This window comes from Panthera pardus, unplaced genomic scaffold (assembly GCF_024362965.1).
Source record: "Panthera pardus isolate Hobbes unplaced genomic scaffold, ASM2436296v1 HiC_scaffold_6, whole genome shotgun sequence".
In the NCBI taxonomy this organism is placed as follows: Eukaryota; Metazoa; Chordata; class Mammalia; order Carnivora; family Felidae; genus Panthera; species Panthera pardus.
The window spans coordinates 37,111,510-37,127,335 of record NW_026526991.1 but is presented as its reverse complement, the minus strand read 5'-3'; the positions used below and the strand labels follow the sequence as shown (position 1 = coordinate 37,127,335).

Below are 15,826 nucleotides of genomic sequence, written 5' to 3'. Positions count from 1 at the left end.
ACGTTTTGTCCTGAAATAGCAAGAGGGGGTGATTTCTAGAACACAAAAGAGGGACTGCCCTTTTCAAGGAACATGGACGGTTCATTACATTAGAGGATAAAAGGCAATGGAGCAACTAGAAATAACTCTCATTTCAAAGAATTTACTAATGAACATGATATCCAGTGGATTGTAGGCATTACCTTCTTGTTACAATACATTCCTAGGACTCATGGTTAGTCAAGTTTTAAAATAAAGCATAGTTATCAGCAACACTATACTGTAAGCATAGAACCTCACACATGGTAGGCCCTAAAATATTTGTTGTATAAAAAACAATTGTTTGGGGCGCCTGGGTGGCTCAGTCAGTTGGACGTTCGACTCTTGATATTGGCTCAGGTCATGATCCCAGAGTCATGGGATCGAGCCCCATGTCAGGCTCTGCACTGGGTGCAGAGCCTGCTTAAAATTTTTTTTCTCTCTCTCTCCCTTTACCCATCTCCCTAGCTTGTGTGCCCCCCCAAATAAAAATTAAATAAAAATAAATAGCAATTGTTTATTAAATTGTGATTATTAAATCAATAAAGCTGAAGTCTATACCCTTATAATCATTTGAAATTAACAAAAGTATTCAACATATTAGAGGGAACCAGAATTACCCATTTACATGTAAGTAAACAAGAAGCCTCAGAAGTTCACTGGTTTTTCTGTGTCACGGGGTTTCACAAAGTTGAAAATGAAACCCACGTACTATAATTTCTTGTTAAATACTTTTCCATGCAACCCATACACTCTTGCTTATAAAAAGTAGATGATGGGCTATGAAGTATGCTTAATACATTAAAAGGTAAATTTATAAATACAAAGAACTGAGATTCTTAAATAATTGTGTGTATAATTATATGAACTCTAATAATCTTTTCATATTTAAATCATAATGTTTGCCTTATTAAAAACTTAGCAGTAGTCATGAGAAATACTTTCAATGGCCCATGTCTCATAAAGAAGGTTTCAAGAAAGGTTTCTTTGTATCTAATGAGCATAATGAGATGAAGGAGATGGCTCAGAGTAAAACAAAAGTAAGCCATGAATAAAATCCTGGTGAGTACCACTTACCAACTGTGTGGTGTTGAACAAGTTACTTAACCTCTCTGTGCCTCGGTTGTATCATCTGTAAAATGGGAATAATAATAATAACGACCTCATTGGAATGTTTTGAGGATTAACTGAGATGATACATCTAACCAGTTTAATGAAGGAGCTGGATTCAGAAATCAACATTTCTGTGTCTCCTGATTTCCTCAGGTGAAGAAATGAACCCCAAATAAAATTTCAGGTGGGTGTCTTAGCTTTTCTGCTCATGCTTAGAAAATAAACTATCTGTCCTTTTGTTTGGGAATTAAGTAGTCTAACAATTTCATAGTTTCATTCCATATAGGACTATATAATATACAAAGCCCCAAGCTTCTGTCCTGCCTAAAGCTCACCCTTTCACTTAGCTCAGGCTTGTTTCAAGCTTTAAAGTCTACAATGGAGGGTGGGACAAGGCAGTCTCCTTCATGCTGATAGCCTACATTCACAGCAACAATTCCTGACCGTTCCAGAGTCAGACCCTAGGAAAGTGAAATTGGAATGAAAGATCACAGTGGAATGTGGCTGACACAATTGTCATGTGTGTTCAGGGCTTTCTGAATGGCAAATACACAATTAATGACCCTTCTTCTGGGGCAGGTTCATGGCTTTCTCAAAGAATCTGTCTTCCCCAGTTTTATTTGACTAGCTCTGTTTGTCCTTTGAAATCAATCCTCCAATTTCTCTCTCGTTATTCACCACCTGGGACCTGGGCTTCAAAATCTTACCAACCTTTATTCTGACATTGGAGGACTTGAAGCTTTCCTACCATGTGACTTTCTAATCTATTATAGAGGCAGGGGCATCTCCAGCCACAGCTGTGGCTTTTAGACTTCAGACTATATCCTTCGGCTTCTGGAGGAAATACATCAAGTTCTCATAAGTGTCTGCCCTGAAGTTCCTCTCACTTGGTTCAACTGAATGGTAATCACCCCATCCCTCCTACATGGAATGGTAGATTGTGTACAACAAACCAACAGCTCTCCAAAACAATCCAGTCTCTCTTCTAGCTTTACCACCTCAACCTTTGTTGAGACTTAAAATGGAGTTTGAACTAACGTTGGACTTATTAGTTGGATTATGTCCTAGTACTTTCTGCAAATAGTTACACCTCACTTATTTAGCCTCTTTCAAAGAGAAAGACAGAAAGACCCCCATTTTAATATCTGAATACTTAAATAAAACATTGCCTAGCCTAGTGGGAGTGTTTAGAAATATTAGCTATTGTTATTATTCATTATATCTTTTTTTTTAGATTTATTTATTTATTTTGGATGAGAGAGAGAGGGACAGACAGCATAAGCAGGGAGGGTAAAGAGAGAGAGGGAGAGAGAGAATCTCAAGCAGGCTTCGCACTGTCAGCCCAGAGCCCTATGCGGGGCTTGAACTCATAAACTGTGAGATCATGACCTGAGCCAAAACCAAGAGTTGGACACTTAACTGACCAAGCCACCTAGGTGCCCCCATCATATCTTCATTATTTAACATTTAAGGAGTGGATTCACAGAAAAGGAAATGGGGAGGAAAAAGTCAAAAATGTTTAAAAACCAAGATAGTGTGGTGTCATACAAGTTAACAGTGTAAGGTGTTTGGCTTTTTAGTTTGTTTTGTTTCGCTCTTTGAGAAGGGAGTCATCACAGTGTCAAATTTTGCAGTGAATTTTAATAAAACAGACCTACTGCATCCATCACTTGGCTGCTGATTACATCATTTTGAGCAGGGAATCTGAGGGAAAGCCAGACTTCAATTGCTCAAAGGTGAATAGAAAATGAAGAAATTGAGACAGTGAGAACAGGCAAGTTGGGAAATAAAGTTACAGGAAAAGAAAAGATAGACTGGTAGCTAAGCGGAGACACAGTGTTAAGCAACTCTTTTGTGGGTATTGTTGTACTTTTACTTTTAAGAAATTGATTTGGATATGTTACAAAAAAGCCAACTGATAGAGCAAGAAAGATTGAAGATAGTAGAGACAAAAAAATAATCAAAAGGACATGAGAAGGGGACATCAAAGATCTAGAGGCAGGTACTAGCCTTAAACAAAAAGGGCAATGCTTAAGATTGGACAACACAAGAAAATGAAGATGAGTATGGAATAAATAAATGTACAGGGATTTGTGGGAAGAGAATCAGTATTAGGGGACATCAAAACTAGTAATCTAGGAAAGGAATGGTTATAAAGAATTAAGGACATGGGAATTATAAGATGAAATAATTAATAGTATTGCTTGGCACAGAGATGCCAAGGAGCATGGCAATGAAAGAGGATCACTAGATTTGCAAAATCTGTATCCAGTGATGGCATGCAGAAGTGTATTTTTAAGAAAATGGTGATGATAGACATCTGAAAATAAAGGTTAAGAAAGACATATAAATAAAGAGATCTAAATCATGAGAAACAAAGGCTGCTTGTGAACACCATTTCATTTGGCCAGGGGAAAAATAACTAACTGGAAGAAAGAAAAGCACATTAAGAAAATAGAATAACTATAATAAGAGGCAGCAAAAGATGTAGCATCTTTGACAGAGCAAGGGATAAAATGCTTAGTGCACTAACATTAGGTTTCATTGAAAAGGAAAGAGTTCAATCCAGATATTATCTTCTCAGTAGAATAAGAAGGGATATTGTTTGACTCAATCACGGGACATGTGAAACTGGTCATTGAGGAAGTGGAAAATTGGGGGAAGCCATTTAGAAGAGTGTAGTTAAGAATTTTTTTTTAAAAAAAGATAAAGGACTTCCAAAATTTGATAAAGATTGCAGAGAGTACGGCATTTTAGTGCTTTCAATTCGTGCTGGTGTTCATTATTACCCAGCAAAATTATGCAGTTAAGGTTGGCTAAGGATAATTATGATAATATCTATAATAATAATAACAGCATCAATAGCGGCATTTAACATTTATTGAGCATGTACTATCTGTGAGGCATTGAATTGATCATTTGACATGTTCCAGGTCATTTATTCCTCATAATAATCCTATGAGGTAGGTCTATCATTATTTGAATTAACTACTTTAACCAGAGTCACTGAGCTAGTACGTTGCAAGCCACAAAGATACCTAGGAGGTAGTCTGTCTCCAGAATAAAAGTGACTCTCCATAAGTGTCACTTAAATATTTTGCATTTTAAAATGTCAAAATATAAACATATTCCTGCTCTCCTTAAGTAGCTTCCTTTAACTTAATTCCTCTCAGAGTAAACTACTAGCACAAACCAATTAATGAAAAATGACTCCTGACATTTTTAAATGTTCAAGGTTTCTGAAGAATATATACATGCCTCCTTTTAACCACTCCCAAGAGAGGATATCATCCCTCCTTTGAATTAAGGAAATAGAGTTTCAGAGAAGTCAAGTTACTTACCAATGGTCCCTCAGCTAATAAGTGGAAGAACTCCAATTCAAATTCAGATCTTCTGACTCAACTTCCAAGTCTTTGCCATTCAGTTCATTACCAGTCTTTGTCCATCCTTTCTCCCCAACATTCTTTACATTTCTATTGTCTTTCTTAGATTCAAGTTGCACAATCCTATTTCAAATTCCCACAACCCACCAGAATTATTACATTATCACAATAAGCTGTCCCTAACATAATAATGGCCCAAATGACCCTTTTAGCTTATATTTGTGATAGACCAGTTACCGTGGTGGTCCTTATGCTTCATCCCCTCCTGTAATTTTGCCATGTAATTATGTATTGCCTTCCACTCTGTCTCTGGGCTTGGCCATAACTTTTACCAAAATAAGACTCAACCAGAAGCTTAAAAACCACTTGCTTGTCTCTGCTTTGCTCTTACTCCTCTTCCACGACCATGAGAACTTGCCAGGGCTAGCCTATTGCAGGATTACACACATACATAGAGATGAATGGCCCCAGTTGGTCCAGCCAAGGCCATCCTAATTCAAACAATAGCCACAACATACAGCTAACTGAGCCAACCTTCAGCTAACCATAAATTGGGCTAACCATAAACTGGGCGTAAATGAGCCCAGGCAAGATCAACCAATCTAAGTCAAGATCAGCTGAATTCCATAAATCCAAAATTTTACATGAGGTTTTACACTGAGATTTTGTGTTGTTTGTTACATAGCATAATTTTATTTATTGTTTAAGTGTTCTTATTAACATTCCAGTTAGTTAACATACAGTTATTAGTTTTAGGTGTATAATGTAGTGATTCACCACTTCCATACAACACCTGATGTTCATCACAACAAGCTCACACATTAATCCCCATCACCTATTTTACCCATCCCCCCACCTACCTTCCTTCCAGTAACTATTAGTTTGTTCTCTATAGTTAAGAGTCTGTTTCTTGGTTTGCCTGTCTCTTTTTTCCCCTTTCCTCATTTGTTTTGTTTCTTATACTCCACATATGAGTGAAATCATATGGTATTTGTCTTTCTACACAGCGATAGATAGCTAATGAGTACATTATGTAATCCATCCTAAATCAAAATGGCAGAGTAATATTCCTTCATCATTACCTCATCATGTCACCAGTTCACTCCAAATTCTACTGATCATACTGTGTACAAACTCCTATTGTTAACAGGTCATATTCCTCCACTGCCAGTATATAAAATTTCATTCCTACACTACAACCCTTTGACAAACAAATCTTTCAGTTATTCTCCTTATTTGATTCCTATATAGTCTTTCAAAAAATAAAAACAAAACTCAGGCATGCTGCTAGTTAATCTGTCTCCTTTGTGCAAATTAGGAACCTCAGGCCTAGACTAGAAAGAAGAGCATAGGCTGAACTTTAACCCCCCAAAAGTCTTTGAGAGGGCCCTATGCGCAACTCTACAACTCCACACAGAATATATTTGAATTATTTCCAACATTTTCGTAAAAAGACCTCCTTAATATCACTTTACACATGAAAGTTTCTATATTTAATCATATGCCTAGATTATAGCTCAAAATTTTTTCAATACTTGTACAATCTTCTGGTACTATATTAAGTTGGGTTCGTTTATATATTGTTTCTAAGCAAATTTATTTCCTAAGTTCTCTGGGAGCCAAATAATGTGCCTTTTCTCCTTTATCCCCTTTTTAAATACATGTAACTAGTTAATAATACACAGAAGACCCTCAATATATGCTAAATGAAGAACTAATATATTTTATGTATAATATATATGTATATATCTATATATAAATAATATAAATAAATATAAAAATAGAATATAAATAATATAGCAATTTTTTAATACTGTAAATAAAAATATGTAAATATAAACTAAATATAAATATATCTTCATATAAATTATATATATATATAAAATGGACTTTTTATAATGGAAAGTTCACTCCTCTTACCTCCTCTTACCTTTCCTGTAAATATTCTTAATAAGCATACTAGTAATTGACAAATATCTGTCCTGTACTCAAAAATTTTAAAACTATTTGATTAATATTCCTAGTAAATTATTCTAACGCTCCATACATATACAGAAATTAATTTATCTTTTGGCATTGGAGACAAAACAAATGCAAGCCTTTTTATATTTATACATTGCAAATTAATTAGTTTTTACTTATATTATTTTCTTTAATCATCACAGACTACCCTGTGAAGTATTAGTATGAACTGATTTTTATAGCCTGGAAACCTGAAGTCCTGACTCAAGTTGATGATGCACAGAAGAGCCACAATACAAACTAGATCTTCCTGTATCAAGTTTATTGCTACTTCTCCATCCAAATGAATATGCATTTAGTTCTGATTTTACTTTAAAAGCCCTCACTCCAGACCTGGTACTCCACTGGTTCACAGGGTTAGAGGATTAAGATATGCTCCTGTTCTGAAGAAGCATATAGTCCAGGTTGGGAAACAGGCATATACACAGATAATTTAATGATAATATGGGAAATTATAAGGCTAAGGAACACAGAGGAAATGTACTTGAGGGTTCAGAGAAGCCTTCCTGGAAGAGATAAAGTCTTGGCTAAGTTTAGACGTGAAGCAAAGACATTGAGAAAAAACATTATGGGCATAGAGATGAATATGTACAAAGGAGAGACCGGAAAAGCCTGAAGCTTATGGAGATCCTGCAAGCTGAGCAATATTATTCAAACACATGGCATGACGCATTTGCTAAAGTGGAAATGTTAGGAGATGTAAAAACAAAGAAGTTTGGGACCAGGTGCAAAAACAAAAACAAACAAAAAACATATAGAGAGATTTGAGAATTATTTAGAAGATTAAAAACAACATGGCTAAATGATGATTGAATTTAGGACTGTCAGGTGTCTGGGTGAGGAGATAGAGCACCCAGATTTGGGTGGGGAATGGGAGGCAGAGGATGACTGAGTTTGGGGCATGTTGAAACTGAGGTTCTATGGAACATTTAAATTCATCTGTGCATAAGAAAGGTAGAAAATTGAGTGTGAAGGTTAGAAACATCAGGCCTGGTGATGTGCAATTATAAGTACTCTTTAAACACAGTTACGCCCAATCAAGTGATGAAAAACTAAACACTATGGCTACAAAATACTTTATATGGTTAGGATTGTTAAAATCATCGCTAAGTTTGTTCATAAAGGAATGTTCTGAGAGAAAGTGACTAAAGCAAAGCATCAAATCACCAACACCTAAAAGTATTATATAAAACATAGTGTGTCATAAAGTTTGATTGACTCTGCTTTGAATTCTATCCCATGTTTGTTAAAATAATTTTCATTTTTATGTTATTGTAGTAGTTTTCAATTTTACATGCTTTATTCTGTCTCAAAACACACATTTATAGTAGTCATTTTCTCCTTCCAGCTAAGTATCCAATGCAATGCCACTGAACAGTGCAGGCACATTGCTTACAAAAAAGTCAAAAATATTCAAAGATACCAGTTAAAGAAAAATATTCCTCTGTTGCCTGCAGGATACCCAGAGCGCTTAAGTTACAGATTAGATTATTTAAAATTTACTTTAAAAATATTATAGGACCATCACTGTCTTTAAGGACCTGTGAATTGCAGGCATTATTCAAATACGTAGAATAGTAAGATGTAAATCAACAACAAGAAAAGTGTCAAAGTATTCACAAAAGACTTTGGGACTATGTCCATCTGAATATACAGGTTCATAATCCCTAACCTATAATTCCAAAACCCATATACCCTGAAAACTGATATTTTATTTGTAAGTATGTTGCAAACTTGATAGGTACAAAACTAAAGCTGTACTAATGTGAGAGATTTATGGTCTTTATTTTTTCCATGCAATAGGAATATTCATATAATCCTTTTCAGATATGAAAACATAGAATTATAGGGTGCTTCCCAGAATGCATCTAGTTTTCCATAATATACATCATTTACTTACAAAAAAGTCAAGAAAATTCTGAACTCTGAAACACACTAGCCCCAGAGTGTTGAGATAAGAGATTGCAGACCAATATAATTCAAATCCAAAACTTAAAATTTTAGGGGTGCCTGGGTGGCTCAGTGGGTTGGGCGTCCAACTTTGACTCAGGTCATAATCTCATGGTTCATGAGTTTGAGCCCCACATCGAGCTCTGTGCTGACAGCTCAGAGCCTGGAGCCTGTTTCAGATTCTGTGTCTCCCTCTCTCTCTGTCCCTCCCCTGCTCACACTCTGTCTCTGTCTCTCTCAAAAATAAATAAACATTAAACAATTTAAAAAAAAACTTAAAATTTTAGATGTTATTATAATCAAAATATTCAATACAGCTGAAAAATATAACTCTAGGTAAAGATATGATAGCTGTCTTTTGAGATGAATCAACTCATTCTGTGTAATTAAATAAACCGGTGTACCAACGGGTGAGGGTTACAGAAAACAGTATTGCATCTTAACACAAGACAAACTGAAAACAAAAAGGACTACAACAAGAGTTCTTCATATAGGGTTATGGGGTTACCTAGTGGGGATGTGATAAAGGATTCTAGGTGATCCTTTCCATTCTGAGAGTCTTTAATATCTCAACAACACACTTCAAGTTAATAGTACATCTGGGTTTAGAATTTTATCAACTTTGATTATATAATTTTCAATTTTTATGAAAAGATATTTGCTACAAGACATAACTTCATGGAGAGAGGTCAACTTGTCAACATTTCTATACTGTCGTTAAAGTGGAGGGCCAATCAAATTTGTATTTAAGAGAAAAATATAGTGTATTGGGGTTGATTATTAAAAATATCATTCATATTCTATAATTTTTCTCATACCTAAAACAAACACAATTATTCTATTCTTAAATAAGAAAATTGAGTGTCAGTACTAACTTTGTATGTAAATAAGCTTGAAATTCTTAAAATGGTATCTTTTTCTATAAAATAAGATGCTTGACAAACATATTGAAAAATAGCTAATCTAACAATTTTAAGTTTCTTAGAGTAAGGCTGAACTTTTGCCTTTTCTCTAACTTCCAAAATATATTTTCAAGAAACTGGTTGAAATGTTTTTGAAGAAGGGGGTATAATACATTGAAAATTCCAAGAATTTTTGAGCAGGTGCTAGGCATTTTTAAAGAAAGACAGTAGACTTCCAAACTATGATTATTTCCAAAGACAGACCACACAGCTGAAAATGGAAAACACATATTTCCAAATGTCATAATACTGTTTAAAGAGCAAGAAAGAGAAAACTAACTATTCCCATATTTGGGTGATTGAAAGCTGATCAACAGGTGATTTTTCTACACCCACCAAAACATTCAGATAAAATTTTCAAAAGAAAGACCTGATAGGAACTCAGCCTTCACACCCACCATCACCAAAGTACTACAAATTTAAGATAAGATTTTATGTGAACCAGTAGTAATCTATTCTTATGCTTTTCTCACCAAAACATACATATCATACATTTTAAGCAAAAAGATAATTCTAAGAATAGAAATAAAGCAGTCTTGTCACATTTGTGATTGCAATAGGAAAGACAAATATTACCAGGAATCATACCTGTGGCAGGGCTGAATTGAGCTGTCTCTGGAGCGAATCTCTGTCATAGATGACATCCTGCAGTCTTTGCTGGGCAAGTGAGAGGCTTTCTTGGGTCTCCCGAAGGGTGTCTAGAAGACGGTCCCTTTCATCTAGCATATTCACCATCAGCTGCTCAAAATGGGAGTCTGAGTCTGAGCCACTGCTTTGGGACCCCCTTTGGCTCATTGGGGTGTCCTCATTAATCGTGGGCATCACTTCACACATCATTGCTTAAAGGAAGTAAAGGGGAGGGAAGTCTTAGTACTAAGAAACTACTTGCGATAATGCCACTTGACCCTCAACTCACCAAACTCTGCAACTCATTAGTCTGATTGTCTCTTTCTTCTCCTACACACTGTTCCAACTCCAACTAAATATTTTGACCTCAATGAAATATGATTCATTGACTTCTGCCAATCTACACCCTTTCTCTTTTATTGATAATCTATAAAGCTTCTACCCAAGATACAACTTGGTTTCACCTACTTCTCGAAGATTTGGGGTTTTTTTCATGATTTATTCCTCCAATTCAATTTATAGTAATATGTTATTCAACTTACTAATAAGTGATCTTCACCTGTAAGTTTACAAATCTCTTATAGCTAACACCTCCATTTTACCCTTATTTGTTATATTGTTAAAAGCAAGCAGAGTGTCTGGCTCTTAATGGGTAGGAAGTAAATGATTTTTGAATGACTTAAATAATTGAATGAATTAATGTTCACTCGTTCATTTAGGAAACCTATGAATAATTGAGTATTCATTTTATATAATAATCAGTTTTGACTTTTTAATTTTACCAACAGATTTTTTTGCATACCAACTAGTTTATAGTTTCTTGACTTTACAACTCCCATTTTATTACTTTTATGTGCTCTCTACCTAAATTGTTAAGGTGGTCTACATAAAGTAGATAAAGTGATATTGACTAAATTTGATAGAGGCTTTATGAAACAGACTGAGGTGCATAAGTTTGTTTAGGTCATTATTCCCCTAATTACTGTTAGTATTCCTTTGTCTCCTGAGAACTGCATTGTCTGCTTTCCATCCAAACAATACAAGCTAACACTCTTTCAAATATTCCACAAAACAGACACCATAAACTACATTAGCTAATGTAGTAACTTCACATCTCAGCTGTTAATCACAAGGTTCCAGTCATGAAATAAATGAACTGCTTAGAATATTTTTAAATCATTTATTAATTTGATTTAAAATAGACAACAGACTTTTAGATATACTGATATACTGTATAGCATTTTAAAAATCAGAAATTATCTCATTTTCCCTTTTACCTTCTATCTTATGTTTGAAAAAGAATCAAACCCATCTCAATTTCAGTTGTTGTACTGAGGCCAGGAGCTATTAATTAGAGGGCTTGGTTTTGCAGAAGGCTGATGTGGAGAAATACTGGTTTTGCTGTTGATCCTAGAGCATTCTTTGGTTTTATAATGCGAGTTCAATTCATTTTTCTGCCTATATATTCCTGTCCTTGGGGAAAATATTTCTGGTGATATAGTCAAATAAAATGTCCAGACTTAACAGGTCAATAGTTAATTACTTTTATGCAATTCTTCATATAAATTGGGTTATTGAGGAGATAAATTCAATTATCTGAATGATTTGGTCAGGGCACACTGAAAACTAGGAGAAACTTTTTAAAAGATAAAAGGAAAGTATCTTGTGGTTGATATTCTACATAAAAATGTAAGGGGGGGGGATGAATTGTAGGATAATTCAAGATAATAGTTTGAATTGTTGCTCATCACTCCAAACACTGGGCTACCTGAAGGCAAAAGAATTGACTTGTTCAATTTCTTATTCACCCTAAAATAAGTAAAAGAATAGATACATAAGATGTATTTAAATGCACACGCGAGTGCGCACACACATTGTTACTATTGCTAACCACTTAACAGATAAAAATATAATATTTGTTGTATTTTTCTCAATTTGAATTTTATTGAAACACTATCACAAAAATGGAAAGAAGACTCGTTTCTAACTGCTATACATCTTCTTTTCATTAATTGAGAAGGAATGGGGGAAAAAAAATGTTCCAACGCATTTGAATATTAAAAACAATTAGTTCACATGCCATGCATGAAAATCCACACACTGAACAGCTGTGTCATTCTGAGAAATCATTAGCAGGAGCCAATGTGTTTCTTTTTGACATTTAAGGTTAAAACAAAACACTGGGAGAGGAAATTATAGCACTGTGACAATTTGTGCCAGAACACTTGCAAGGTTTACATTTTAGGGTTACTTAAACATTCTTAAATCCGTATTTTACATCATATCCTTCTTGGGAAAAAGCCCTTCGTGCATCTTAACTCTGAAATACTCATAAAAACTTGAAATTCCAAGGAAAAGCATAACTGCAGTGATTACCTCAGCTACAATGCCCTCCTGGATATACTACCCTAGTGCTAACAAAGGCTTGGTGTCACCATGGGACATTACACATTCACGAACTTTAGGCTCTTATATCAGTATAAAAGCTGGTGTCTGATTTAGTCAGTCCAGAGATGCTACAATGAGAAGTAGCTTAGGGACTTAGGGTCTTAGCCTATTAATTCACTCAACTTGATTTCACAACTAAGGCGTTGGAAGGAGAGCAAGTCACATCACCTCTCAAAACCTCAGTATTCTCTTCTGTAAGGGAGGGGTAGAATCCATGATTTTCTTTTAAAACAAGCCCATTGTAAGGCTTCAATAGAATACCTGACTGAGATAACACAGTAAAATTCTAAAGGGCAATTAAAAATTCTAGTATTTATTTAGTTATTGTATAAAGTGAACAACATTAACCTTTTCAGACAGAATATTTTCCCTTTATGATTCATTCTAATTCTAGGCCTAAAGTTTTAATTCCAGTGGGTACTCTGAACTCTTCAAATCCAATTGGGAGAAATTAAACTATGCAAAAGTTACTTAGGAAATAGATGACTTAATCTGCTTTTTCTTCACCAACAGACAACCCAGATGAGCAAATCTAAAGTCTTTTCACCAAAACTAGAAGAAAAAATTTTTTTCTAAAAAATTTAAAGGCCACTTTCATGAACTAGCTTAGTTTCTGGCACTAGAACTCCTATCCTGTCTTATATAAATGACAAAATACTTGTATAACCCTGAAGACAAAATACAACTTGTTTCTAAATGCATATTTGGGTATTAAGATCATATATTCAAGGTAAGAGTTAAACACCCTATTGTAGAATGGCCAACATCTGAAGCAACTTCCAAAGGCTGTCTACCCTCTAGTGTACTCCATCTTCCTATACCACTTTTAACTTTTACAATCATTTTCAGTCTTAAAAATTGTATTGTACCACATAGTTCCTGAAAAACCAGGAAGGACATCCTAACAGCTCACTTGGATATTTGCCTTTTCAGCACCCCTCTCCAAAGCCAATTGAATTTATGAATTATGTTATCCTCTTCTAGATGTTGATGCCTGTTCATTAAATTACCTAAGGTTTCAAGACCTAGTTAGAGACATTGTTTATTTTGTTGTGAAAGGGAAAAAAAATGATAATCTGATTGGTTTAATTGTCCCAGTGCTTAAATTTAGCTGGAAGAATGTTATACCAGGAAAACCAACTCCCTTACTCTTAGTATGTAACCTTGACTGTCTTCCAGATCTCACAGATTTCAAAATAAAAGTTTTGAATGCCCACTGGAGTCGTTACCCAAGGGCTTTCAAGATCCAATGTGTTTCTTAGTAATATACGCCTCTCAAGAAGTACTTATTCAGATATGACAATGTTACAAAAGGCTTTTTTTCTGTCAATGAATCACTTTATTGAAGCAAATCCTTGGGATTTAGACCCGACTAGAGGCAAAGATGCAATTATTCTGGGTAGTTAGTTTCCTCTTCAAAGATTTAGTCTTAAGAACCAACCCAGCTCCACCTCAGTTAACCCACAAGGAGAGAAATCCTAGCCATTGTCTGATTACATTACATGAATATTCCTCCTCCTATTTAACTCTTTGAAATCCCTTGTCCTCAGGAAATATTATTACCACCTCTAATGGAAGCATTTTGCACTTTCTTTACCCCAGTGCTTTTACAGATGGCCAGGAGCCAGCCCTCGCCACACAGCTGGACAGTTATCTCTCAGCCACACCCCCCCACCACCACCCTGAAGTTGACTTCATAATTTCCACACTAAAATTCTGTATGGTTTGCCCAACGAGAGACAGCCAAGTCGGGAGGAGGTGGAGAAACAGGAGAAGGGAGAGGATGGGGGTGGAAAGCAAAAGGTATGGAACAGTAATTGGCAAGGAGGAATTTGCATCTCATCTTCCCTGGGGGCGGGGTGGGGCCGGGGAGGGGGGTGGTAAAAAAATAAATAAATAAATAAACAAGGCGGAATGGAAACCTTGCAACTCGAACACAGTTTCGGTACCTAATGTCTGTAATTTCGGGTCCTGCTTCTTCAGTTGATCAATGACAACCGCAGTCTCAGGCTTGACGAGAGGGGAAGCTCACAGCCGGCACTCCTGGACCATTTCCCTAGCAACCGGAGGAGAAAGGCAGCTTAGACACTCGCGTGCCCCGGCGCCCTCCCTGAACGTGCCCCGGCTGGGTGGCGTGGCAGCAGCCCGGCATCTTCCCGCGGCTCCGTCAGCAGCCAAAAGGAGAAGCGTCCATCGGAAAAATGGCATATTACAAATTTTGCTTTGGGAAGCAGAGCTCGGTTCAGACCATTGTCAAAGGGAGGAGAGGGGGAGGCGGCTCTTAAAGCAGTAGCGGCCCCTTTGGCGGAGCAGCCTCGGCTTCCCGCGTGCAGCTGGTGACCCGGGGCGGGAAGCCGGGAGCAGGGGACTGGGTTGGACTCACAGAAACTTAACCTAGCGGCGCCGCTCCCCCCCTCCCCCCCCCGGCCACCATCCCCCCTCGCAGGCCACCCGGAGGGGGGTCCCTGCAAGCGCGAGCTTTGGGGAAAGGCGAGAGGAGTATCTGGAAGAGAAGTTCTCCACCCATGCCCCCACCCGGAGCCTCTCCGGAGTTGATGGCTAACGCCGAGAGTTGGGAAGCTAAAGGGAAGCGACTCCCCAGGGATGCGGGGAGCACGACAGGTCGTCTCCCGGCCCCCAGACTGTTTCCGCGCCAGGGCGTCTCATCGAACTCAAAAGAGGCGCCTCTTCCCCGGAGAGGCGAGCCGTCGGCCCCCCACACCCGACTCTCCTCCCAGCCTCTTGGCGAGCCTCGTTGCTTGCACCAGTCGGCCGGGGGGGACCAACCTGCCGGGAGCCGGTGCGGACGCTACAGCATCGTCTCTCCTCACTCGCCTCGTGCTGTCGCTGCCGCCGCTCCTCCTCCCCCGCCTCTCCCCCCTCCTCCTCCTTGGCAGCCGCCACCTCCTCTTCCTCTGGAACCAGGGCTTCCCCTGGAAGCTGCTGCAGTGGTTTCCACCGGCCCTTAAATAAATTCTGAAGTAATCACGTCTTTGCTCTCCTCCTCACGCACACGCGCTCGCGGATACACACGACTCCCTCAAAGCCGCTCCCGGGCTGCTGGGGCTGGCGGCCGTCCCAGCGCCCCCTGAGAAGCCAAGGCTGGGGGTGGGCAGGTGTGGGCAGGGGGTGCGCTCTTCCTCGTCCGGGCTTCCCCCCGCACAATGGTCGCCGCAGGAAAGCGCGTGTCGGCTGGTGCTGTGGGGAGGCCGATGCGCTTGGGCACCTTCTCGCTCTCTGGCCTTCCGTGCTTGTCATTTCTCTAAGCAGCGCCCTGCTCCCCGGACCGAGGCACGGTAGTCA

The 15,826-nt window shown here is 37.9% G+C and overlaps 1 protein-coding gene across 14 annotated transcripts in view; it reads right to left on the bottom strand.

Moving 5' to 3' along the window:
- The window catches only part of PPFIA2 (PTPRF interacting protein alpha 2), a 475,555-nt gene extending 460,136 nt beyond the window's left edge, over positions 1–15,419 (bottom strand). For 4 of the 14 annotated variants that reach the window (XM_019455221.2, XM_019455218.2, XM_019455219.2 and 1 more), the window contains exons 1-2: positions 14,473–14,891; positions 10,037–10,287 (exon numbers count right to left, since the gene is read on the bottom strand). In XM_019455221.2, the coding sequence (XP_019310766.1) occupies positions 10,037–10,285 (249 nt within the window). In that variant the 5' untranslated portion in view covers positions 10,286–10,287; positions 14,473–14,891. Of the gene's footprint in view, positions 1–10,036; positions 10,288–14,472; positions 14,893–15,310 lie in introns of those variants that run through there. The other 10 variants (XM_019455225.2, XM_019455227.2, XM_019455229.2 and 7 more) reach the window with 5 other exon arrangements.
- Between the last annotated feature and the right edge of the window lie 407 nt (positions 15,420–15,826).